Source organism: Triticum urartu, chromosome 7A, assembly GCF_056163025.1.
Source record: "Triticum urartu cultivar PI428250 chromosome 7A, HENAU_Tu73, whole genome shotgun sequence".
Lineage (NCBI taxonomy): Eukaryota > Viridiplantae > Streptophyta > Magnoliopsida > Poales > Poaceae > Triticum > Triticum urartu.
Window position 1 is genome coordinate 565,232,794 of NC_141879.1, and position 26,331 is coordinate 565,259,124.

The 26,331-nt window shown below is 46.8% G+C and overlaps 1 protein-coding gene across 2 annotated transcripts; it reads right to left on the reverse strand.

The window, feature by feature from the left end:
* Positions 1-11,628: 11,628 nt before the first annotated feature.
* LOC125525487 (F-box/FBD/LRR-repeat protein At1g13570-like) lies at positions 11,629-19,288 on the reverse strand. Of its 2 annotated transcripts, XM_087535335.1 has the most exons (4): positions 18,382-19,288; positions 18,044-18,187; positions 17,626-17,931; positions 11,629-13,037 (listed from the first exon to the last, which is right to left on the reverse strand). In XM_087535335.1, exons 1-4 carry the CDS (start codon positions 19,207-19,209, stop codon positions 12,960-12,962), a joined length of 1,356 nt encoding a protein of 451 aa, XP_087391461.1. In that variant the 5' UTR covers positions 19,210-19,288; the 3' UTR covers positions 11,629-12,959. The 2 variants fall into 2 exon arrangements, with proteins under 2 accessions (XP_087391461.1, XP_087391460.1); XM_087535334.1 differs by lacking the exon at positions 11,629-13,037 and having other exon boundaries at positions 17,287-17,931.
* Between the last annotated feature and the right edge of the window lie 7,043 nt (positions 19,289-26,331).

Genomic DNA, 26,331 nt, shown 5'->3' on the forward strand with positions numbered 1-26,331 from the left:
AATGGTTATTATTATATTTCCTTGTTCATGATAATTGTTTATTGTTCACGCTATAATTGTGTTATCCGGAAATCGTAATACATGTGTGAACACATACACCACAACATGTCCCTAGTGAGCCTCTAGTTGACTAGCTCGTTGATCAATAGATGGTTACGGTTTCCTGACCATGGACATTGGATGTCGTTGATAACGGGATCACATCATTAGGAGAATGATGTGCTGGACAAGACCCAATCCTAAGCATAGCACAAGATCGTGTAGTTCGTCTGCTAAAGCTTTTCTAATGTCAAGTATATTTTCCTTAGACCATGAGATTGTGCAACTCCCGGATACTGTAGGAATGCTTTGGGTGTGTCAAACGTCACAACATAACTGGGTGGCTATAAAGGTGCACTACGGGTATCTCCGAAAGTGTCTGTTGGGTTGGCACGAATCGAGACTGGGATTTGTCACTCTGTATGACGGAGAGGTATCTCTGGGCCCACTCGGTAAGACATCATCGTAATGAGATCAATGTGACTAAGGGTTGGTCACGGGATGATGTGCTACGGAACGAGTAAAGTGACTTGCCGGTAACGAGATTGAACGAGGTATTGGGATACCGACGATCGAATCTCGGACAAGTAACATACCGATTGACAAAGGTAATTTTATACGGGATTGGTTGAATCCTCGGCATCGTGGTTCATCCGATGAGACCATCGTGGAACATGTGGGAGCCAACATGGGTATCCAGATCCCGCTGTTGGTTATTGGCTGGAGAGATGTCTCAGTCATGTCTGCATTGATTCCCAAACCCGTAGGGTATACACACTTAAGGTTCGATGACGCTAGGGTTATAGGGAAAGTTTGTACGTGGTTACCGAATGTTGTTCGGAGTCCCGTATGAGATCCCGGACGTAACAAGGAGTTCCAGAATGGTCCGGAGACAAAGACTTATATATGGGAAGTCCTTATTCGGTCGTCGGAACTGTTCGGGGGTTTATCAGTATTGTACCGGGACCACCGAAAGGTTTCCGGGAGGGTCCACCTGCCCCGGAGGGCCCTATGGGCTGAATATGGAGCGGGAACCAGCCCCTAGGTGGGTTGGGTGCCAAACCCCCTAGGGCCCATGCGCCTAGGGTTTGGGGGAACCCTAAAGGGGGCGCCCCCCTTGGCTGTCGCCCCCCCCCTCTAGATCCATCTGGAGGGGGCCGGCCCCCCTCTCCCTTGCCCCTATAAATAGAGGGGAGGTGGGAGGGCAGCCGCACCACATCCGAGGCGCAGCCCTCCCCCTCCCCAACACCTCCTCCTCCCGCGCGCTTGGCGAAGCCCTGCCGGAGTACCACGCTTCTCCAACACCACCACGCCGTCGTGCTGCTGCTGGACGGAGTCTTCCCCAACCTCTCCCTCTCTCCTTGCTGGATCAAAGCATGGGAGACGTCATCGGGCTGCACGTGTGTTGAACGCGGAGGCGCCGTTGTTCGGCGCTTTGATCGGAATCACCACGATCTGAATCACCACGAGTACGACTCCCTTATCTGCGTTCTTGTAACGCTTCCATGTCGTGGTCTTCAAGGGTATGAAGATGCACTCCCCTCTCACTCTCGTTGCTAGTTTCTCCATAGATTGATCTTGGTGATGCATAGAAAATTTTAAATTTCTGCAATAATCCCCAGCAGTGGCATCATGAGCTAGGTCTATGTGTAGTTTCTATGCACGAGTAGAACACAAGCTGTTGTGGGCGTCGATTTTGTCAATTTACTTGCCGTTACTAGTCTTATCTTGATTCGGCGGCATCGTGGGATGAAGCGGCCCGGACCGACCTTACAGTACACTTACGTGAGACTGGTTCCACCGACTGACATGCACTAGTTGCATAAGGTGGCTAGCGGGTGTCTGTCTCTCCCACTTTAGTCGGATCGGATTCGATGAAAAGGGTCCTTATGAAGGGTAAATAGAAATTGGCATATCACGTTGTGGTTTTGGCGTAGGTAAGAAACGTTCTTGCTAGAAACCTATAGCAGCCACGTAAAAACTTGCAACAACAATTAGAGGATGTCTAACTTGTTTTTGCAGCATATGTCGTGTGATGTGATATGGCCAAAAGGATGTGATGAATGATATATGTGATGTATGAGATTGATCATGTTCTTGTAATAGGAATCACGACTTGCATGTCGATGAGTATGACAACTGGCAGGAGCCATAGGAGCTGTCTTAATTTATTGTATGGCCTGCGTGTCAATGAAAACACCATGTAATTACTTTACTTTATTGCTAACCGTTAGCTATAGTAGTAGAAGTAATAGTTGGCAAGACAACAACATGAAGACACAATGATGGAGATCATGATGATGGAGGTCATGGTGTCATGCCGGTGACGATGATGGTCATGGCGCCCCGAAGATGGAGATCAAAAGGAGCAAAATGATATTGGCCATATCATGTCACTATTTGATTGCATGTGATGTTTATCATGTTTTTACATCTTATTTGCTTAGAACGACGGTAGCATAAATAAGAAGATCCCTCATTAAAATATCAAGAATTGTGTTCCCCCTAACTGTGCACCGTTGCTAAGGTCCGTTGTTCCGAAGCACCACGTGATGATCGGGTGTGATTGATTCTAACGTTCGCATACAACAGGTGTAAGCCAGATTTACACACGCAATACACTTAGGTTGACTTGACGAGCCTAGCATGTACAGACATGGCCTCGGAACACGGAAGACCGAAAGGTCAAACATGAGTCGTATAGAAGATACGATCAACATGAAGATACGACAAAATAAAGTTTTAGCGCATGCGTGGGACGACCCCCTCCCCGCTGCTGCCGCCTCGAAGTTGGGAAACTGACATCGTACGTATTGAACCAGGCTTGGAGTCGGGTACGGTGTTCGGTTTGTAATGTAGTTGGTGTCCCATCGAAGTTGTGCATTTGGGATTTAAACACATCATACACCATCGTACCCATACATATTTTCGGTCCACATGCAGTGTATACGGGGTCTTCTGATCGACCACGTCTCCTTTGTGTGGTTTTTTGTGACGACACACGCATATATGTGGGCTCCCCGAGTGTATATATATCATCCCTTTGACCGATAATGAGGGGTATGTGTTGGCCATGAATGGATTCCTCCTAGTTCGTGTTAGGGCCGCTCACCGTCAAATGTTGCTCAAACCAATGCTCGAGCTCATGCGTTGCCAGGATTCCCTCCCAGATGCTCGGATTGTTGGGTTCGACCTACATCAAACCCTGTGTATCTCGTCCTTAACTACCTTGCCTTCAAGGTTGTTGTCTGTATCGAGAGGTAGGCACCACATCTAAATTGTACATTATTCTATATTCAAAACACACATCACCCCTTCCCAACGTACATCATTTTGGGCCGCATGCAAGAGGTGTTGGTTTTGTGGTCCCTCTCGTGCGACTTTTATGATGGTTCAATCTGTTGGCCCAAGCGGTTTATCGACAACAACAACTACCATTTGACTAAACGATAGGTTCATTGGTCCGTCTTATGGTAGGTCATGGTGACATGCATGTATGACCAAAGTATCGATCATTATGTGTATCCGCCCCGCTGACACAAAGTGGGAGGTGGTGGGCCAACCATCCTAGCTAGGTACGACATTATGTCATTATATATATCCTAGCTAGGTGGTTGTTAGGGTGCTTTCGGGTTCGCGAGGCAGGTGCCACCAAAGTTATGCATTGTGTATTTACAGTTTTAAACATCCCCAATATTCGTACATATATTTGGCCACTTCCAGGTGGTTCTTGACTTCTGGCCCCTCTCATCGATCTTCAACGATGCGCCCAACCGTGGGCCCGCGCGGTCAAAGTTCTGCATTGGAATTTTGAACATCATAGACCACCCTTTTCACTCATATATATTTGGGCCACATGCTGGTGTGGCTGTCTTTTGACCCTCTCTAATGTTATTTTTTGCTGCAAAGACTCTGATGACGTTCAACAGACACATGGTATAATATCTTAACCGTGTGCGATACAAGTGCTATGTGAATCACCACGCCTGCGCAAGCGCAAGCAAATTAAGGTGGAGGTACTGGCTCAACCGTGTGCGATGCAAGTGTGTTGAAATCACCACAACCGCGCAAGCGCGAGCAAATTAAGGTGGAGGTACTGGCTCAACCGTGTGCGATGCAAGTGCGCTGAAATCACCACGACCGCGCAAGCGCGAGTAAAGGGTGGAGGTACTGGCTTAACCGTGTGTGATGCAAGTGCGCTGTAAAACCACAACCTGTGCAAGCTAAAGGCGGGCAAGTTTATTTGGAAATTAGGACGAACTGTGTGCGATAGACCAGCTAGCTAGAAATATAAAAAACAAACTACCCTCCTTGAGCGTTGCAAAAATCGGCGGATCCGCGCCACTTTTCCTTATTATCATACACGCATATTGTTATTGGACCGTGCGCGATCTTGGGCACTCCCGCCCCGCATCAATTCCTTTACCCAAATTTTAGTAGCTGCCGTACTTCAATCGTCGCCCACACTCCTCCAGAACCGACCTTGTAGTAAAATTGTAGTAGCCGAGGCATTTGAACCGTCGCCCTCCCTCGTCCACCACCATCTCCACCAACCATTACTAAAATTTTCAATAGCCACGGCGTATCCTCAAACACCAAGCCCCTCCCTCCATAGTCCCCCACCCGCCCCCTCCCCTCCTCGAACCCTAGCTCGCAGCCGCCGCCAACCCCTGCCGGTCTGCCTGTTCCTTCTAGCTTAGATAATAAAGTCTAGGTTACCCGGCGATTCCCATACCGTCGCCCCACTCCCCTGAGTTTTTAGATGAGGCATGCAGTGTACCTCCCCGCCAGATCCACATCCCCTACTCCAGAATGTCGCAGCCTAAGCTCGACCACGTATCATGGGGAGGCCGACGAGCGTTCGGCCAAGAAGAGGTTTATCATGGCCTCTCCGGTAGATGTTGGCGAGGTGGCCGCTGTTCGCCCCGACCTGTCGATCCCGGAGCAACACATCGCCACGGAAGCCGGTGAAGACGTTAACTACGTTGACATGCCGAAGGCTTCATGTCAGTAGGCTAGCATATTACTGTATCTCGGGAAATCTGGCTACGACATCAAGCTCGTCCACACTGACGGCTTCACGGGGACCATGTCACAGGTTAAGTGGTCCATCCCCAACCCCTCTGGTTCAACCGACGTCGATCTTTTCGAAGGCCTTGCTGCTGATCTCCTCTGCCAAGCGGTCAAGGATTTGCAAGCTTTATATGCCATCGATCCCATTTTGTCATTTCTGAAGGACATGTTCTACGGCGGCGGCTTGGGATCCTCAATTGCCAAGTCAGATCTCATCAACCACGACCACAACCACGAGGAGGGCACCCACGAAGGTTCTTCCAAGGTGAAACATCCCATCTGTGACATCAGAGATCGCACCATGGGTCTATGCTCTTCCAACTGGAAGGATCTCATGCATGAAATGTGAGGCAACATTCTATCAGCAAATCTTACCTTTTCTAGCTTGCCAACCCATACCCTTTGTTGTAGTAGCATTTGTCGTGCGGTGCTTTAACTGTGTCGTGTTTAATTATTTCAGTTTTGCAAAAATGTATTGTTCAATAGGTCTATGTGATGTTTAAGTATGAATTGTCCACTTCAGTTTTATGAATGGCTATATTTGGTTGTTTATAGTGAGTAGATGTCTTATTTATCTGTATTTGGTTGTTAGGTTGGTTGGAGTGAGCATTTTTCCAGTTATCGAGCAGATGCCTTGTTTATCTGTATTTGGTTCTTAGTTTGGTTGCGTCCAGTTATCAAGCAGATGCCTTGTTTATCTGTATTTGGTTGTTAGGTTGCTTTTTTAGCATTTGTCCAGTTATCAAGCAGATGCCTTGTTTATCTTTATCTGCTTGTTAGGTTGGTTGCAGTGAGCATTTTTCCAGTCTTCAAGAATATGCCATGTTTATCTGTATTTGCTTGTTAGGTTGGTTACAGTGAGACTCTGTCCAGTTTTCAATGGCTATATTTGGTTGTTATACTGATTATTTATGCCTTGTTTATTCTTGTCATTCACAATGTGTTGTTCATTATGTGCAAGTCGGAACTATGCCGCTCGACTACATCAATACCAGTTTGAGCGAGTATATTTGGTTTCAGTTATTCCTGGTGTAGTTAACACATGCCCTTTATTTTAGTTTTACACATTTATCCAATGTGATGTTTAAGCATTATCTATGTTCTATTCATTTTCAACAATACCAGCTTGAATTGCAATATTTGATGGTTGTTAAGCCTACTGTCGGTAACATTGCCTTCCATTTTATATTTACTTTAACAGCATGCTGAAACCAACACATTCAAGCTATCATTTGGAGATGATGTTGTTTACCTTTGCTATATTTATTTGATGTTAAGGTTGTTGTACTTATCATGCCTTTCCACTACTTATGCAGGACAACAACGGGAGTGGCCACCATTTTCCGCTGAGGTTAGCTTCATCCCTCGGCTTGTACTCCCCCCGTCGTTCCATAATGTAGTGCATATAGATCCAGGCATGGACACTAGTTAGCTTATAATATTGACTTCTTGCTTGTAGGTACATATGCCCTTGGCAAGGATCCATGCATCGACCCTTTTTGCATATGGGGCAATGAGATATTGATGAACAAGCATCAAGTGAGGAAACTGATAAGGATTAATAGCAAAAAGATACGAATGGTGGCAAGAAAATTATTTGTTTATGCTCTATCCAACACAACAGTGAGCTGTAGGATGGTAACTACAAACTCTGCAGCCTTCTCTTTTTACTGCCATAATGAGTTGTTAGACAACAATGTCTGAATCTTTTTCATTTCCAGTCGTTCCCGAAGCAGTTCACTCAAGATTACCTCGCAAAGTACATGATTGGTGGACACACAATGAAGGTTAAAGTATTTCATCCAGACTATAATGAGCATCGAGAAGTCCTAATGAAGACAGTGAAGGATGGACGGGCAGCTATCACAAGGGGTTGGCCTAGAGTCGTGCGCACATTACGCATGGAGGAGGGCACAATATGGGCATTCCGCTTCACCTTCTCCAGCAACCAGAATGTCTTTCGCCTCTCTCTTTACAGTCTTTAGTACAACTGTGGTTCATCATTCTTTACTTGGTGCTTCTGTAGTTCTTCAGTATATGTATCTGTGTATCGAATTATGCATTCGTGGTTGAATCTATATTTATAATAAACATGGTTGGATATGAAATAAGTGATTGCCTACTTTCAAATTCAAAACATGTGATTTTTAAATTAGGGATTACACTGCACACGGTTTGCGAAAGTGAAACGTCTGCGATATGCGTGGAGATCACAAACGTTTCTAGGATCCACTACGTGTGCGATCAATCTCCACTGCACACACGACTTTCTCTTGAAAAATGTTTGCATTAGGCCACCTTGCGCAAACGTTTACCATATAAAAATTGTGTGTGATGGACAGCCTTTGCCACATAGTTTTTTCTATGCACCGTGTGTGATGCATTCAATAACGCAAACGATAAAATTATTAATATCGTGTGCAATGGCAACGCTATCACAAATGATTTAACATGAAAAATTGTGTGTGATGTATCTATGAACGGAAACGTTTTCCTTGGAGCGACTGTGTGAGATGTACATACGAACGGAAACGTTTAGCGGGGACTGACTGTGTGGGATGTACTTGCGACCGGATACAATTTCGCCTGTATAATTGTATTTTTTAAGCTTTACTACATGTGTTTCCGTATTTAAGCGCTCGTCGGTCGCACACGACCTCATTTTACCGAGCGTGTGTGCCAGGAGGGCATATCCCCAACGGTTTTTGGGTCGTGTGGTAAGGACCCCCCTATCGCCCACACTCACTTGGCGACGGTTCCAAATGTCGTCGCGGAAAAGGGTTAAAAACCGTTTTTATAGCACCGACGCATACCAGTGTTAGCATGGCAAAAAAAATTCTAAATCACTTGACCTTTTTCTTGTTTTAAAGTTTGACATGCGGATTTTAAACAAAAAAATGTTAAATGGGCCTTTTGGGTCAACAGGGGGACGCCCTGGCCTACAGCCTAGCGAAGAACCAGAAACGGTCGCTGGGAACAAAAAAAGCCGCTGTAAGGTCCAGGAGGGTTTCTCATGCTGCCTTCGTCGTCATCTCCGTCGTCACCATCTGAGAAATTTAGGTCCCCTCGCCTCCGACTGCCATCATGGTGCTGAAAGATGGGGGGACTCGGATCTTCAAGATCTTTATGTTCTTCGTTAATGTCTAGAGACCATCATAGTGTTGCGAGAATAAATTTTCTCTCGTTCTTGCGGTGCCATGAGGTTAGGGAGTTTTCTAACCTTGCAGATTCAATTATTCGGATCTGATGAGTTTATGTTGTTGTGTCAAGCTTTTTTTTGTTGGTCTGATTTTTTGTGGAGGTGAAATCTTTCATTGACACCATGGTGAATATATAGTGATTCGACAACCTGCACTTCTAGGGGATCATTGTCGCCCCAAGTACGCCCATCGATCAAGACTTCCCATCTTCTTGGATGAGCGAACTCAAGGTGTTTTAGAAAAACCATTATTAGTAATGTTCGTGCGGGTGAAAAAGTGACAACTTCATTGCTCCAGTCCAATTGCAACCTCTTTATCAAAGTCTTTGAAGTATTTCTTTGAGCAGAAATTGATACCACGAAGATGTTTTCAAAATATTTCATTGTAATTCTTAGTAATAGGAGTTACTTTGTATTTTCTTGGATCTTAGGTTCAAATCAGTGTATTGTAATTGTTATGAATATGAATAAAGTTACTTGTGTTTCTCAAAAAAATGGTCAGTGAGACTGCTCCCCCTGATGACCGATTTCGTTCGATCGGCCCTTCTCCCTGGCGATCAATCTTTGGCTATTGGGGTCCAAAAATAAATATCAAAACTACTGAGTTGAAACAAAGAAAAGCCAATGGTACTATTGGTGTGAATTGTAGAAAAGATCGACATTGAAGGTAGGGGTTGCAGAAACCACACTTCTACAGTTTTATGCCAAGAACCATTAATTCTGAGCCTAATTTTTTGCAAAAAACACTAGTCGACGGCTTAGGTGGTTTTGAGCACGATTATGACAGTTGGGTCCCACTGAACAGGGTGACATGGCATGGTATAACAAATCGCAAATAGATAGAATAACATAGACTAAACAGTAAATGGACCTGTAAGAGCAACTCTAGCAGACCTCGCATCCCGCCCCGACCCGTAAAATAACCGCCAAAATGTGGGTCGGACAGAAAAACCAGCCCGATCCGACCCCGCATCCCGCCCCGGTCCGCAAAAAAATTTTAGGGGGCGCGGCAAAATCCCGATCCCAACCCAGGAAAACGCGGGTTTCCCCCGCGGCTGCGGTGCCCTACATATAAGCGGAAGCGATAGGTGGGAGGACATTTCATCCCGCGCTTTCTCCCACCAACCACCTCTCCTCTCCCCCCTCGCGCCGCCGCCTGCCGCCGCCCAAGATTCCGGCGAACGCAGCCTCCCCTCCCTCCCCCCTGCGTCGGCGGGCCACCGGATTTGCAGATCTGCGGTGCTTCATCGCGGGCCGCCGGATTTGGCTTTTTCCGGCCGCCGGTTGCTACCCCAAGCAATGGAGTGGTCAGGGAGCCTCTCCCGCAGCCCAGGCAAGAGCGCATTACCGCATGCAGGTTCGTCTACCCGCCGTCGCCGAAGGTTCGCGGGCATGGACTAGTCCAGCCGTCCTCCGGGCTCAACTCTCGCGCAGTGTCTTTGTGGCTTGCCGATGCCGCTCATAGACTACGACGACTGCACGCGGAAAGTGCTGCGGCTCACTTCGGGCACGCCGAAGCACCCCGGATGGGTATTCTTCAAATGCGAAAACGACGGGGTACGTGCACTTGCGGTAGCTCGTTTCATAGTTCATTCTTTAGTTCAACTGCGGTAGCTCACTTCGAGCTTACTCATTCTTTTGTGTAGGACGATGGATGCTCATTTTGGTTTTGGGAAGGCCAGATGTTAGTGCACTTCTTAGTACAATCGAAGGCAATGATGTGATTGCATGTGCAACTCGAGGGGAAGCAACATCTACTTCTTCCGAACCAAAGATGAAGAAAGAAGAATGCAAAATCAAGAATCCACAGATCAACAACAAATGCATGGAGAAGATATTAGTCCAACTAGTGGGAACAGTTATGGAAGTTGGAAATCTTCTAAAATGCATACTTGTAGTTCTTGTTTTCTTTGGTCTTACTATTCTAGTAAAGATTTGGTGATGTCTTTTATATCCAATGATGTTAATAAAGCAAAGTAATGCAATATGCTAGATCAAATTAAGTTGCAAATTTAAGTTTTGCGGGTCGGGAGGAGCTGCGCCAGATCAAACGCCGCAACCCCAACCCGTAAAAAAAGATATTTCGGTAATATCCTTTTTTATGGGTCCATTATGCGGGGTCTGCAACTGCGGGCGTCCGCGCCGGCCCGCAAAGACGTTTTTCCGTGAACTGCAAAAAACGTTTTGCGGGTCGAGAGGATGCGGGGTCTGCTAGAGTTGCTCTAAGAGGATAAGGTCTGGCTCCTCCTTTCTCTCCTCAGACGTGCGCACGAGCTCCCGGCCGACGAGCTCGGCATGGACGACGGCGCCGTGATTCCCCACCTCCTTACCCTCCTCCTCATCCTCTGTCGCCCCGCCCCCACCTTCCTCCCACTCCCTGGCCCGGCCTCTCCTTGCTGCTCACCTGCATCGGCTCCGGCGAGGTGAAGAAGAGGTGTGATGATGGCCCACGTAGGCGTGATCAGTGAGGGCGCAAAGAGGAGGTTCGACAACGGCGGCCATGGATGAGCTCCGACCGGAGCTGCGTGTTATCGAGGCAAACCCAATGACAGTGGGCATGGAGGTGTGTTCCATCTTCCATGTCCCTTAATGGTGAGCTCCGCTACCGGAGTGCCCTCCCTGTCAGGACCCTGCAACTCAAATGCAGTTTACTGAAGAACTAAACAGCTTAACTGAAGAAATATTCAGCAAGGACGAAGCATTACTCGCTTGGGTAATGGGCGGCCAAGATTGAAGATAACAAGTGACGATCAACGGCTCTCGTCCCCAACGGTCTCCTGTTCCTCGTCACGCTGTTGCCGTCACCAACTGGACTTCTACAGAACAGAAGCAGAGCACGTGCGTGGGCTACCAACCCCGCAACTACTTATCTCCTCCGCCAAGCAATCTAGACGCATCTTTTCCCCATTCTACAAGTTGTATCAACTAGGGTAGCTCTAGAACCCTAAATTACTTTGTAGAATTCGGAACTGATCATCGATCTATACCTGTACCTTGCTACTTTTTCCTGGAGATAATCGAATCGGGGCTAGTTCGAGTGAATTGTGTGTATGATCTGTTCGTTGGTCCTGTCATTCCCCTATCTCTCTCTGAGCGTCGGTGCCTTCCCCTATCTCTCCCATCTCTCTCTGGTGTGTGCCTGATGCTCAAGCCGCCACCGCCGGAGCTCAATCATAGATGCTCGATGCTCAAGCTGGATCCGCCGGAGCTCATCCATGGCCGCCTGATGCTCAAGCCGCCGCCGGAGCTCCGTTGCCCCGCCGTCCTAACCGACACCGACGCTGGATCCACGCCCTCTTGCTCGTCCCAGACTACGCCGGATCTCCCCTGTTCCCTGCTGCCGGCGTCCACTACCGGACCGGTGGGAGATGAAGGTCACGATCTCACGGAGGACCCGATTGCTTTTTCCAGGGGTCCTTTCCCAAAACAAAATTGTATCGGGATGTAGCTTACAATTTCTTTTGCCATGTCACCCTGTCTAGTGGGACCCAGCTGTCATAATCGTGCTCAAAACGACCTAAACCGCCGACTAGTGTTTTTTGCAAAAGATTAGGCTTGGAATTAGTGGTTTTTTGCACAAAATCATAGAAGTGTGGTTCTGAAACCCTAGCCTTTAATGTCGATGTTTTTTGCAATTCACTCGGTACTATTGATTAGTTTCCAGGAAATAGTAGTGTTTTACAAAATTGCACACTTTTCAGACTGCAAATTTAGGCTCAGTACTCTTTTTTGTATGCATGTGCGCTTGCATTATAGTTACACATGACCCATCTGGAGAGTCTGTTACTAAACTATTCCAAAAATCAAAGCAGGAAGCGAAAAATGAGTGACAGGCCATGCTAAATGAAGAGCAATATGTAAGTAACCTGCTGCAATCAGTAGCATCATATTTAAAAGAAACAGATAAAATCACTTCACAAACAAATAGATTATATGAAAATAAATGCAGATAAAATCACCTTACAAACACTAGTTCACACTGTTCACCTTTATAAGGATTGTCGCAACAACAAAAAAATCTGGTGCTGCACTTGACGTCTTTGGTTGCAACGATCGGGTGGAACTTGGAATTGGGAACTGAAATCGCATGACGCACAACATGGGATCACAAGCAGAACTACATAAACTCCGCTGTGAAAGCGCCTACATTCCAAAAGGAACAAATCCGGATCCTGGCCAACCAAGCTTAGTATACTCTGATTATCAAATGATAGTTAACGAAACCGACAGAGGTCACATTCTACATAAGCAATGCAAAGAAAATGGCACCACAGATATACTACAAAAGAGGCGCACGATATTCAGATTTCAGAAGCACATTGCTGTCATATTACAGACACATGAAAATGCCAGTGTTTTATCATGTACTCCCTCCGTTCCAAATTACTCGTCGCAGAAATGGATGTATCTAGAACTAAAATACATCTAGATACATCTATACCTGCGACAAGTAATTTGAGACGGAGGGAGTAGTACTTCTGTAATCTTCAATTCTTATATACTCATGCTAGCAGAAAAATTCAGCCACCTGCATATCTCAAGAGAAGGCATGCCTACAAACTGAACAACAAGGTCTTACAGGAACACTCAGCGATTCTTCAAAAGGCACAGATCAATCACGTAAACACACAGCAAAATAACCATGTATTCAGCACTCAAAAGGGTCATCAACTGTAAGATTACATGCTTTCTCCAAGCGCAAAACATCACCAGCTTTGGGTGACACCTGTAGCACTGCAGAGATACCTGTTGGAAACTGTAGACAGTAAGCAAATAGCATAGCAATGTATATGTATGGATATCAGGATATGTAAGCTCTGGTTTTGCTCAAGTAATCGGCCAAATCTTTTTTTAAAAGAAAATAATCTACCATCATTAGTTATTTATTCCATATACTTTTACCAGTCGATGCAATGTCCATTTTTCTTCCAAATACACAAAACATGATGCACAACATGGGGTCACAAGCAGAACAACATAAGCAATGCATAGTTAACGAAACTGACAAAGATGACACTCTACATGAGCAACGCAAATAAAATGCCACCTCAGACCTGCTACAAAACAGGTGCGCTATATCCAGAAGCATATTGCTGTCATATTGCAGACACATGAAAATAACACAACTCTGTCAAGTACTTCTGCTGAACAACAAGGTCTTACAGGAACAGTCAGTGATTTCTCAAAAGGCACGGATCAATCACGTAAACACACAGCGAAATAACCATGGATTCAACACTCAAAAGGGTCATCAACTGTAAGATTGGATGCTTTCTCCAAGCACAAAACAGCACCTGCTTTAGGTGACACCTGTAGCACTGCAGAGATGCCTGTTGGAAACTGTAGACTGTTATGACCAGCATATTAGGGGCTTAGCCCAGTTAGTTGTGGCCCAGTTTATCTTATCGTTATTAGGGGCTTGGCCAATTATCTTATTAGGAGGATTATATAAACTCGTGTAAGGACCCGTTTTGGAATTAAGAAAGAAGCAATCATATTTGCTCAGCTTCCTTAGGGAGCCGGGAGACCTAACCCTAGCCGCCGCCCCTACTCTCTCTCTCGCGCGCGCACATGCAACGACGGCGCCCTATCGCCAGCGACCACGCCTTCCTCCACGCCGTCCCTCCTTCCACCCCTACAACCTGAGACCACGCCCTGGTAGGGATCCAGTTCCTACCAATTTGGTATCAGATAGCTTCGGTGCGATCATGTCCTTGCCGCCGCCGACCCCGACCCTCCCGCTGCCGACCGCGACGACCGCCTCGATGGCCACCACGGCCAGCACCCCGCTCTTGCCGGTGCCGGTCACCTCCGCCGCGCCCGTTCCCGTCGTCTTCACCCCAGAGGAGATGACAGCTGCCATCCGAGATCTCACCCAGGCGGTCACGGACATCTACACGTTTCTCGCGAGATCCTATGAGCCACAGCCGCCTGTGCCCTTCGCCACTGCCCCGCCGCCGCAGCCGCCGCCATCCTCGGCGACCCGTGTCGCCGCCGCCATGCAGCAGCTGCCATGGCAGCCGCCACCAGCAACAAACCCCGGCGCCTCCACTATGCAGCAGGGGCAACAGCTGCAGCCGCCGCCACCGGCGACCGCGACCCTGGGCATCCGGACGACGGGCCCGGGGGTGCCCATCCACCAGGTCTAGTCCATAACAAAAACGCCAGCAATGCGCACCTCCCGGTCTTCCTGCATCTCCCATGTGGTGGCCATCCAAGGGTAGACACGCGCCAACTGCGGTAGGCCGACGGAGAAGTTGCGCCGGACGTTGGAATCATAGAGGCAGGCCGACATTATGTCCTATTCCCCCGCCGCTTGCACCGTCAAATGGAAAGGTCCGATCCAAACGCGCTTGTTAGTGTCGCGGCCGGTGATCTCTGTGGCCACCTCCCCCACCGGCGCTGCCGCGCGTCAAGGTATTTCCTTTGCGAAGGCGGCGACAAGAGGCCGAAGATGCGGGATGCACTGGCATGGGAGGAGGAAGTGCCGCCGCAACCACATGCTCGGTACTGCATGTGGATCCACGTTGGGATGGACGGCAGGGAGTAGCGAATGACTGGATCCGTTCATTATCGGCGACGGGGTAGATGGGGGTGCGGGTGGGGGCGCGCCGGTGGAGCTTGAGCGGCTGTGGAATGAAAGAAGAGGAGAAGTGGGGGTGGGGAATTTTTTTACTCTGCGAGGGGGTCGGTCGAGTATATTTAAGAGTTGTGGCTGTCACGCAGTAAATATTTTTATCCACTAAAGATTTTAAAAGTTTGGAAAGATACCGGTTAGAGGAAAACCGAATTTATCCTTCTCTAACTCCGGATAGTGGATCAGTTAGAGATACTCTTAAGTCAATGACTCCTAAACTGTCAAGCATTTTTTGGTATGCAAACGTGACTCCAACTGACAAGACAGGCACCATCATTAGCATCCAAAAATTCTGGCGAAGCTTGTCGATTTGCTTAATTGCCCAAGCCAATCTCTAATAATACATCCTCCGTCTCATAATATAAGAGCATTCTTTATACTATCCCATAACGGGACGAAGACAGTAGCTGTTTTTAGGAGAGGGTGAGCTACTTTGCTCGAAGATGTCTGAACCTAGAAGACCTTGTCTGATTCCGCAGATGTAGCATCTATGTAATCAGCAAGCAGGATTAGAAGGAAGATTTGTCAACTTTCCCAGCCTCCGCACACTTGGCAGTATAATCACCGTAAGTTGAAACCTACCTGATCTGGAAGTAGGTCGCAGATCTCAAGAGAAGGCACGCCTACAAACTAAACAGCCTGATCTCCAAGTAGGTCACAGATGCAGAGTTCAGGAAGAGGGTCGGCTTTGAGAGCGGTACTTTACTTACAGACGCACAGTTCCCAGATTGTACATATTTCGGCTGAGTATTCTTTTTTTTTTTTTTGTAGTATAGACATATGGGATGCTAGTAAGTGTATATTGCAGTTGTTGCACATAGCCACAGTTTAGAGTACGATTATTGCATTGTTCCAAACAATGAAGTAGCAAAGTTAAAAGGGCGTCAGACCATGCTAAATCTAAATCAAGCTGTAACTAGCATGTTGCAATCAGTAGCATGCGGTTTCTTTATGCAAAGAAACGGATGAAAAGAATAGTAGGTTTGACAATAGCTTCACTTGGCAGCGGTGCCAAAAACCTAGTCGCCGAGTTGGCTTATGCAGAAACAGATAGATAGTAAGCAAAAAATAATAAAATGAAGTCGACAGTAAGCAAATAGCATAGCAATGTACTCCCTCCGTAAACTAATATAAGAGTCTTTAGAACACTATTTTAGTAATCTAAACGCTCTTATATTAGTTTACAGAGGGAGTACTAGACAAATAGGTGCGCTTTGCTATGCCGACCCTAACAGTGAGAGTGATCGGAAGTTTTTGCCACAAAAAAAAGATGGAAGCTCTTTTATGTGATTATGAAGTATCAATCAAAGATAACAATAGGTGTAAATCTGTGGACTGTGACATATTAAATCGTAACATGTGCATTGCTAGCCAACGTTTGAAGCACCACAAAAAACTTAATCAGTTGCAAAACTAACCAATAATCACGGGGCAAATAAACAGGGAAATAGACTTAATGAATTTTGTCAGACTGCATGAGCAAAATAGCGTGGACATCTAACATTACACCTCCAGTACAAGATTCTTTTAAAATGCTCTCCCCTAAAATGGACAAAGATATCATAAATGATTTTCATGCTTTACCAATGTTAACAACCCTTGGGAATAGAAAAACATGCCAGTTTTTCAGTGTCAAGAACATCAACGTTGTTAAGACAATTATGTTCCTCCTTAGAGCTGGCAAGGCTATTAGGCCACTGATGTAACTAAATAATGAACGGTGAATGAAATCAAATGCTGGGCTATTGGCAGAATTAAACCAAGAGAGAACATCATCAAGGGAAAGCAACAACTATCTCTGGAAGATAGCACAGAGAAGAAAGTCCTCTTTGCAAACAGGAGAAGCAGAGCCAAACAAGTAGAGTAACACCTACGTAACTGTTATATCTCTAAACATATATGGTGGGCATTCCATTAAGCAAAGAATTAGCATATTTGAACATTCCCACTTCTCGAAAATCTTTCAGTGAAACATGAATAGAGTAGCAACAATTTTGTTTTCGGAAACCAAGTACTCTAAGATTGTTCACAAACCAGGTCTCATATATAAGCTCTAGCTTTGCTCAACTAATCGGCCAAGTCTTAATTATAAAGAAAAACATCTACTGTCACAAGCTATTTATTCCATATGCTTTTACCAGTCGATGCAATGTGCCATTTCTATTCCAGATACACAAAACATGATGCAGAAAGCAGAAGTGCAGAACTACATTTAGCCTCTGCCATCCTGATCCTGGACAACCAAGCTCAGTATACTGACCATCAAATGATAGTTAACGAAACTGACAGAGGTGACATTCTACATAAGCAATGCAAACAAAATGAAACCACAGACATGCTAAAAAACAAGCGCACTATATCCAGAAGCACATTGCTGTCATATTGTCATATGGAGACAAACACATGAAAATAACACTAGTCTCTCAAGTACTCTGCCAGCTTTAATTCCTACACACTCTTGGTAGTTGGAAAACTCAGCCATATCTCAAGATAAGGCATGCCTACAAGAAACTAAACAGCAAGATCTTGCAAAGAACAGTCAATGATTTCTCAAAAAGTACGGATCAAGCATGTAACATACAGCGAATTAACCATGGATTCAGCACTCGAAAGGGTCATCGATTGTAAGAATGCATGCTTTCCCCAAGCGCCAAACAGTGGCAGCTTTAGGTGATACCCGTAGCACCGCAGAGATGCCTGTTGGAAACTGTAGACGCTGCAATTCATCTTTTGTCTCATTCACCTTCACAGCTGCAGACAAAATATCTTTGTGTGACGCAACCAGTAAGGACTGTAGCTCCTCTGCATTCATGGCGACGAACTTGAGGAATTCAAACTCATTTTGATCCCCTCGGAAATTGTGAATAACCATCTTCTTGACATGTGATCTCAAGCAACAAATCGGACTGATCTCTCGCCAGAAGTTGGCATGATGGTCCCCACTGGGTTCATTGGCAGTTACAGATGGACCACGCAGTGCAGACTGCAAATTGGTACCAATGTGTGAGCAGTTTGGTTACATATATGGATCAAGCTGCAAATAATCGACGATACCATTGTGAAATGATGGACGGACTGAAGTAACTGGGAACTACCTGGATATGCAGCGTGTCAACGTTTGGAAAGCATCTGAGGAAGCTGGCCAGCATCTTGACCTCCACGAAGACACCAAAATTCACAGTCAACGCCAATATCTGGACGCTTGGAACTACAGTGCTTGTGCTCACCATTCTGTCTGGCTGCAAAGCGGTCCACCAAGACAGGTATACATAACTTATCGAGTGTTCTATAATCATACAAAACATCATCATGGATGGGATAACTTTGAAAGAGAGATTATCATGACTCATTGACTACTTTCAGATCATATATGAGAACAATCTAGATGGAACAATTTCAAGTTGAGAGAGAGATTGAGACTGGAGAGATGTACCCTGATGACGCTGTCACCAATCTGCAGCTCGTGAGTTCCTGTGTTCAGGTAGCCGAGCACCCGCAGGTTGGGAGCACAAACGATCCTGATCCTCACACCATTAAGCGGTAGGGACAGGAACAAGAAAAGCCGCGCCAGGAGCGGCGTGTCCACCACGGTCAACTCCTCCACCTTGAGCAAACCAACAAGCGCGCACATGAGGCTTTTGCTGCGGAGACGGACGTGCTTGGAGCTATTGACGGTGAGCCGAAGGGACTCCAGAACGGGGCTCGCAGCGATCAAGCACTCCAGCTCCTGCTCGCTTATGACAATCCGTACTATGGCGAGAGCCCGGAGGCGGGGAAGAAGGACCTCGGTGCCGCTGGGGAACGTCCAGAAGTCCAGGGTGAGCTCCTGGAGCGAGTCGCAGCGGAGGATGTCGGCGGGAAGAAGGCGCGCGGGGTTGGGCTGGTCCATGACCCATCTGTTGGCGAGAAGGAGTTCCTCCGTGCGCTTGTCGACGAGGAGGCGCGGCCAGGCGGGGAGCTCACGGTCCAGGGAGGCGAGCCTGCAGTCGGCGAGGATGACGGTGCGGAAGTGGCCCGGGTAGTCGGCGAGGACTCGGGGGACCACGGCGTCGCGCGCGGGCTCGTGGATGTCAACGTCCTTGAGGACGAGCCGGTCGGAGCGCCAGAGGTAGCGCCAGCGGGAAGCGAGGACGGCGGTGCGGGCGGCTTCCATGAGGGGGAGGCGGGTGATGATCTCACGGAGGACGTCATCGTTGAGGTCGCTGATGAGGTCCACCCCGCCGTGGCCCGCCGTGGAGAGGGGAGCGCCGCCGTCGGCCATGGTGGGGTGGCGGTGCGAGGGTTTGGTGGGGTGGCGGCGCGCGGGGTTGGGGAAAGGGACACGCTCAACATGCACATCTTTTTTTTTTTTTGAAAATCGCTCAACATGTACATCTAATCTACACTACTATTAAACAATCGAACAATTTCTTTCTTAACGCCACACAACAATTGTACCCAGGTTGATTAGCACCGCTAGATTAAACCCACTGAATAAAATCTAATGGTTATGATTAACTTAATCCCGAGTCATGTGTGTAGTTAGCAATTTAGAATGACTGACCGTACTCCACCCGCATAGGAATATTCCACATGCCGTTTCCCACTAATCACGTTATTCCATCTATTAATTCCTCCCCTACCAAAAATCTCTTCCAATCAAATAGGAGGCATGCACGCCCGCCGCACGGAGTCATCACCAACCTCCTCCACTCCTCTCGCTCCCCACGCCCACGCGATGCCGCCTAGATCAGAGGAATTGGAGGCCGTCGCTCCGCCATGTTCCGTTCAGGAGCCGAAACAACAAGCACCAATGGCCGCTCCACAGCCGGCGGCCAACACAAGTGGGTTACACATCTGGCGAGCCGTCGACTCTATCTTTCCCACCGTGCCGCGTCAAGAACACCTCTGTAGTGGCTCTCGGTTTGGTCACGCCTGCGCCATTGGGTTTCTCTCTCAGTCTGTTGTTCATACGACTCTAATAATTTGCCAAGATCGGATTTTATCTACGTATCCAACCAGGGCAGACTGATGAGAGCGAGTTTCTTGCCGGATTCGTCCGTCAAACAAGCAACTCCTTGATCTTTACTCATGTTTCTCTTGGTGATGTTCAGGTGTCGCACTACCCGCAGGGAAGCTCAAGGCCATCGCCACCGACGTCGGCCGCCCCGGTGCAGAAGAAAACATGCACGTGCTTGGGCCTCGGGGAAATTGGCAGCGTCGTCCACGCCCAGGTCTTCGACAGGTAAGAAAATCAACACAAGAATCGAAGGCCCATCCTGTTTTACTTTCTTCCCCTCTTTGTCCATTCTTCGTGTTGAACTGGATCCCGTCTTGTTTTCTCCAACAACAAGATCCAGCTACCGACAGGGATCAATTGTCCAATATCAAGAGGTTTGGTGCTCAACTCTTGAAGAAGGCCTAGACCGATCCATCCAAGGCACAGATACCATCCCGTTTCTTCTTGCATGCCTTCTAAAGCAATTTCTTGATGATGGATTCTAAATTGCTCTGGTGGTTTTCAGAACGGCGTAGCTGTTCCTCCAGCAGCTCGGGCAGCCCTGCAGCCAGTAAACAAGAAGGTCCCTGTCAAGGCCGCCGCCTCTTGCTGTTACTCGCAGGGGATGGTGAGAAAGATAGAGTCGACGGCTAGGCGGATGTGTAACCCACCTGTGTTACTCTCTGGCCACTCCTGGAGCGTAGGTCGCCATAGCCATCCGTGGCTTTGACGCTCGGCTGCTGCCCCACGGACGTATTCGCCACACCCCTCAGCCGACGCTACTGCCCTCCACTATGTGGCTATCCTTCAGGCATGATTCTGACGCCCTACCAATACTGGCACCACGCTGCCTAGGCTGATTTTTGCTTTTTACATGCAGGAAAATTAATTATATGCATGTTCTATTCGACTGCCTGATGCCTAGTACTGGTGTTTGCGGGGATAGTACAGCCTAGCCTCTTCAGTAGGTGCAATGGCAGTAAAGCTTATGAGCTCATTTTTAGCATGTACGTGAGCAGTTGACATGCTGGTGTGAAGCAGGTATGTGCCTTGCTTATAAATAAAGCCTTGCATGATTTGCCTATAACTGATGGACTGAGGTGGAGGTGAGAGATGTATAACAACCATCTTGATCCAAATGACAGGGCTAACCTGCTTACCTATAATTTTACCACATCCTAAGACTTAGAAATCTATACAATAGGAATGACTAGCTGTTTTGTGGTCTACATGTCTGCATGTAGTGTTCAGGTATGATTCTTGCATACTGTTGACAAGGGCACGGTGTATTTCCTGAACTTTTTTTTCATTATGTTGAGCTCGGTTTCAACTTCTACCGAGTAGTTGGTAAGCAAGCCTGATGCAGATGTATGGAGGTTATGCACTTCCATTAGCTCTAGAGTTGTCCACTATACCGATAAGGCCTACATATTTTGCTAATGCAGGTTGGAGGAGAACATGAACCCCGACAATCCAAAATAGAAGATATAAAATAACTGCAGCTCATGCCATGCATTTCTATAACAACAAGGAACAAATCTGTTTTTTAATATCCTACCACAGCCAAGCAATTTAAGCTTATATGGGTGCTCTCTATTTTTCAGAGGTGCGTGTATTGAGAGCACCCATGATTCAGGCAAAAAGCTAGACAAATTAACAAACTTTGTAAAAGTTGTACTTGAAGCCAGTGATAGCTCGTTCAAGGATGCTGATTGTGATTATCCTACTTCAACAACGTGCTTGCCACTCAGGAGTGACAAAGTACAGCATGCTGCTTTTCTTTAAGAAACCCCTTCAACTTATGTATGCAATATGTACTTGTGAAGAACTATGACAAAGCCTTGTTTATTGTATGCATGTCTAATGTATTTTCATACTGAATAGAGTAACGTACTCTAGCCCCCACGGTCCCAGCATCATGTTTGCAATTGTATTCTTGATCGCGCGTTGCTCAATCAGGTGAGTCTGTTTTTCTCTCATTTTACTTACATTTTTACATGAATTTGCCCGTGCATTTGGTCCTATCACTGACAACAATTCAAACCTGTCAATCGGGGAAAGATATGCCCATCATCAGTCCTCTACAGTTGAGATGTTGATATGACAAGTTTAATTTGCGTTTAATCTTCACATAACTACTTTTGAATACCATGTATGTCATATAGAAATATTAAATTCCCTTCATTTTTGGTCACAAATGTCGCACTACAGGTGATGCGAGAAACTCAGGATGGGGGCAAAATGGTCTTGACCACTGGCGAACTCTTCTATCTCACCGACTCTCTTTGTATTCGAGTCCAGCAATTCAACTTATGAAGATAACATGTAAGATGAACCCAGGAGAGAACAAATTATATGCACCTCTTTTAGTATCTTTAATCAAAGTTTGTATCTCTATCATGTTCACTTGGACAATGACTATACCTATTATATGTCCTTTCAATTAGATATGTTGCATACTTTACTATGTGACTATAATTTCTTGGTTTGGGATTTCCTTGTCTACTAACACTTTACATGACATCATCAATAGATAAGTCATGGGGTTTGTATTAAACCTCATGAGACATGGGGATCATCAGACACTACATATATTCTACCCCCACCGCCACCCCTCACCAAATTTTTGGAATATGAATTCAGAATTCATTGATCAAGACAACATACGTACACGCTTAGCACTCCCTCCATTCACAAATACAAGATATTCTAACTTTTGTACGGATTGAATGTATATAGACACGTTTTATTGTGTTTGTTCACTCGTTTTAGTTTGTATAGTCTATATTGAAATATACAAACATCTTATATTTTTAAATGAAGAGAATAGTATACAGTAAGCTTCATTTCACCCAGAAGAGCTTCCGTAATATGGAAGTTAATTAGTTTTAATATGAATTAAGAATAATACCCACATGAATTTTATAGGTTGCTTTTGATTTAGACGTGCGTTGCACGTGCATGCTTACTAGTCCATACCAAAAGGGCAACGCTCTGCGCCGGCGCGCCGGCCGAATCTTTCGGCCGGTCAGCCCAGATCCGTCCGATCTATGCGCGCGCGGCCGTTAGATCTCTTCCCCGTCCACCCCAGCACCCATCATCAACCTCCCACGCGAGAGAAAAACGAGAGAGAAGGAGAGCGCGGCCCCCACCCTCTGCCGCCGCGCGCTCGCCGGCCATCCCGGGCTCGCTGTCCCCATGGAGGAAGACGCCTTGCTGGTCGCAAACGCTTTCATTTGTCGTCGCAGCAAATTCCGTCGTCGGTTGTAGAAATTACCGAGGACGGTTGTAACAAAAATTATCGCAGACCCTCGGTTGTAGTTCGTCGCACCATGGATGCCGACCGCACCATTGCCGGTTCTAGCATCAGATGGAAAACGACGGCATGGCTTGCAGCCAAAAAAAAGCCGACAGTAGCATTTTTTGGAGAGGGTTCTAGCAAAAAACAAATCTGGTGGAAGCTTTTGGATGGTTCCTTCCAGCAAACCCCAAAAGGTGATGATAGCAAATTTGGGCGCCGGTTCCAGCAAACTTCAAAACGGTTGCAGCAGCAAAAAAGGCATCGCCACCATCGACCAGCACCACCGTGCATGTATGTAGCAAAAAAAATCACCGGTGGTAGCAAAAATAAGCTACGGTTGTAGCAAAAAGCATCGCTGATACAATAGGACGAACTCCTATGGTAGCATTTCTGAACAAAAATGCCACAACCAGCTGAACAAAATGCTACAACTAGTATTTTTAAAGGCTGGAACCAGTGGTTTCATGAAAAAAGATGCAAAAGAAACATATTTTTGAAGAAAAAGCTTGAACAGAATGATTTTCAAAAAGATAAAACCGGTTTAGCAAAAGCTACAACCGATGATCCAGAAAAGCTACAACCGGTGATCCGAAAAGCTACATGGTTCCAGCTTTTCCGCTGCACGGTTGAAACAAAATCCCGTGCCTTGTCATGCGCGGGGTCGTGCTCGCCGTCTTGCTGGATGTAGCACCGACATCACCGGTCCAGCTAGACGTCGACAGCTAGCAACGGCGTCTGTCGTCGTTTCCACCCCTTGCCTCTGTTGCTTGCAGCTCCACCAAATCTGGTTGCAGCCCCGCCTAGTACAGCACGTCAACCCGCTTGTACTCTGACGAGCAGTTGCAGCGGTGCCACGGCAGCGAATGCCGGTGGTGGCAGCGGGGCTTGGAGGGGGGGGGGGGGGGGGGGGGTGGGAGGGAGAGGTTGCGGAGAGGACGAGAGCGACAACACAGGGGGTGGGGAGAAGAAGAACAAAGATTGGTAGGTAGGGGATGAAGCGGTGGAGAGGACAAGGGATGGGGCGGGTCTACACGGGACCCCACCGTAATACACGTGTCTCACGCGGGGGTGTGATTTGCTGGGCGCGCCAGACCAGCGTGGCACGAGACCGGCCGAATTTTCGGCCGGCGCACCGCACCCAAACACTTACCATACCAAAAACGCCTGTTAGTATAGAATTAGAGGAGCTCATGGGCTTCCATCTCCCATGTGGTGGCCATCCGAGGGTCGACGCGCGCCAACTGCGGCAGGCCGGCAGGGAAATTGCATCGGCGTTGGCGTCATGGAGGCAGTCCGACATTATGTCGTATTCCCCCGCCACCTGCACCGTCAAGTGGAAAGATCAGATCCAAATGTGTTCGTGGGTGTCGGGTCGGTGATCTCTGCGACCCATGTCCCCAACGGCGGCGGCGACGAGAGGTCAGGGATATGAGATGCACGAGCACGACAGGAGGAACCGCTGCCGCGACCATGGGCTTGGGACTGCGCGTGGATCCGCGTCGGGGATGGGCAGCGGGAGCGGTGGCGGATGGATCCGGCCATTATCGACATCGGAGCGACGGCGGAGTAGATCGGGGTGGAGGTAGGGGCGCATCGGCGGGGGTTGAGCGGTTGCGGAATGGAAGAAGAGGAGAAGTATGGGTGCGGAATTTTTTACTTCTCAGGGAGGTCGGTGAGTATATTTATGAGTCATGGCTGACACAGAGTAAACACTTTCTTCACTAAAGGTTTAATGAGTTCTACCGATTAAAGGAAAATCGAATTTATCCTTCTCTAACGCTGAGGCCTTCTTTGGTTCATATGATAGAAATGTTATAGGAATGAAAAAATCATAGAAAGTGAAATGACATGCATCTCAATTCGTATAGAGAAAGAGATGTCATTTGATGCATAGGATAGGAATTTTTTCATTGAGTCTTAGCTAACGTTTTTTTTCCTTCAAAATATGAAGGATTGATTTCTATCGTATATAGCGACGCGTTTGGTTCAGCTCCCGTGATGTATTCGTTTTCTCGTATCGGAAAGCACCGTTTCCAATCTTTTTACCTAAGACAATCTTTGTTTGGTTCGGGCTGAGAATCCCGTTTTCTAATTCACTTCGGTTCGAGCGGTTTTAACTTTACGAAGTGGTGTATAGGAAAACGCAGCGACGGAAAACATCGTACGCAAAACAAACGCCCGCTACAGTTTCAGGAAACACTGCAATCGTAAACCGTGCTATTTTCTCAGAACCAAACGCGTCGTAGGAATAGGAATCCATTTCTATGAACCAAAGGGCCTTAAAGGAAATTTTTCTATACAAATCCTATCCTATAGAAGTCCTATGACATTCCTACAAACCAAAGGAGGACTGAATAGGGGATGAGTTAGAGATGCGCTTAGATAGGTGACACCTAAACCGTCACCATTTTTTTTTTGAACTTACCGCCACCATTTTGGGTCTGCAAACGTGATCAGTTTTCAGTGTCAAGAATGTCAAGGTTGTTAAGACATTTATACGTTCCTCCTTAGAACTGGCAAGGCTATTAGGCCACTGAAGTAACTAAATAAAGAAAGGTGAATGAAATCAACTGCTGGGCTATTGGCGAAATTAAACCAAGAGAGAACATCATCAAGGGCAAGCAACAACCATAAGAAAGTCCTCTTTGCAAATAGGAGAAGCGGAGCCAAACAAGTAGAGTAACACCTACATAACTGTTATATCTCTAAACATATATGGTGGGCATTCCATTAAGCAAAGAATTAGCATATTTGAACATTCCCACTTCCTGAAAATCTTTCAGTGAAACATCAATAGTCAACTTTATTTTCGGAAACGGACTACTTTAAGATTGTTTACAAACCAGGTCGCATATGTAGGCTCTAGATTTGCTCAACTAATCGGCCAAGTCTTTATTGGAAAGAAAAAATCTACTGGCATAAGCTATTTATTCCATATATGCTTTTACCAGTCGATGCAATGTGCCATTATTATTCCAGATACACAAAACATGATGAATAAAACAGAAGTGCAGAACTACATTTAGCCTTTGCCATCCTGATCCTGGCTAACCAAGCTCAGTATACTCTGACCATCAATTGATAGTTAACGAAACTGAAAGAGG

Coding starts and splice junctions, on each gene's coding strand:
- LOC125525487 (XM_087535335.1), bottom strand. CDS start 19,209: ATGGCCGACGGCGGCGCTCCCCTCTCCACGGCGGGCCACGGCGGGGTG. Junction 17,932..18,043: donor TTGACACGCTGCATATCCAG/GTAGTTCCCAGT, acceptor ACCAATTTGCAG/TCTGCACTGCGTGGTCCATC. Junction 13,038..17,625: donor GCATCTCTGCGGTGCTACGG/GTATCACCTAAA, acceptor GCAGTGCTACAG/GTGTCACCCAAAGCTGGTGA.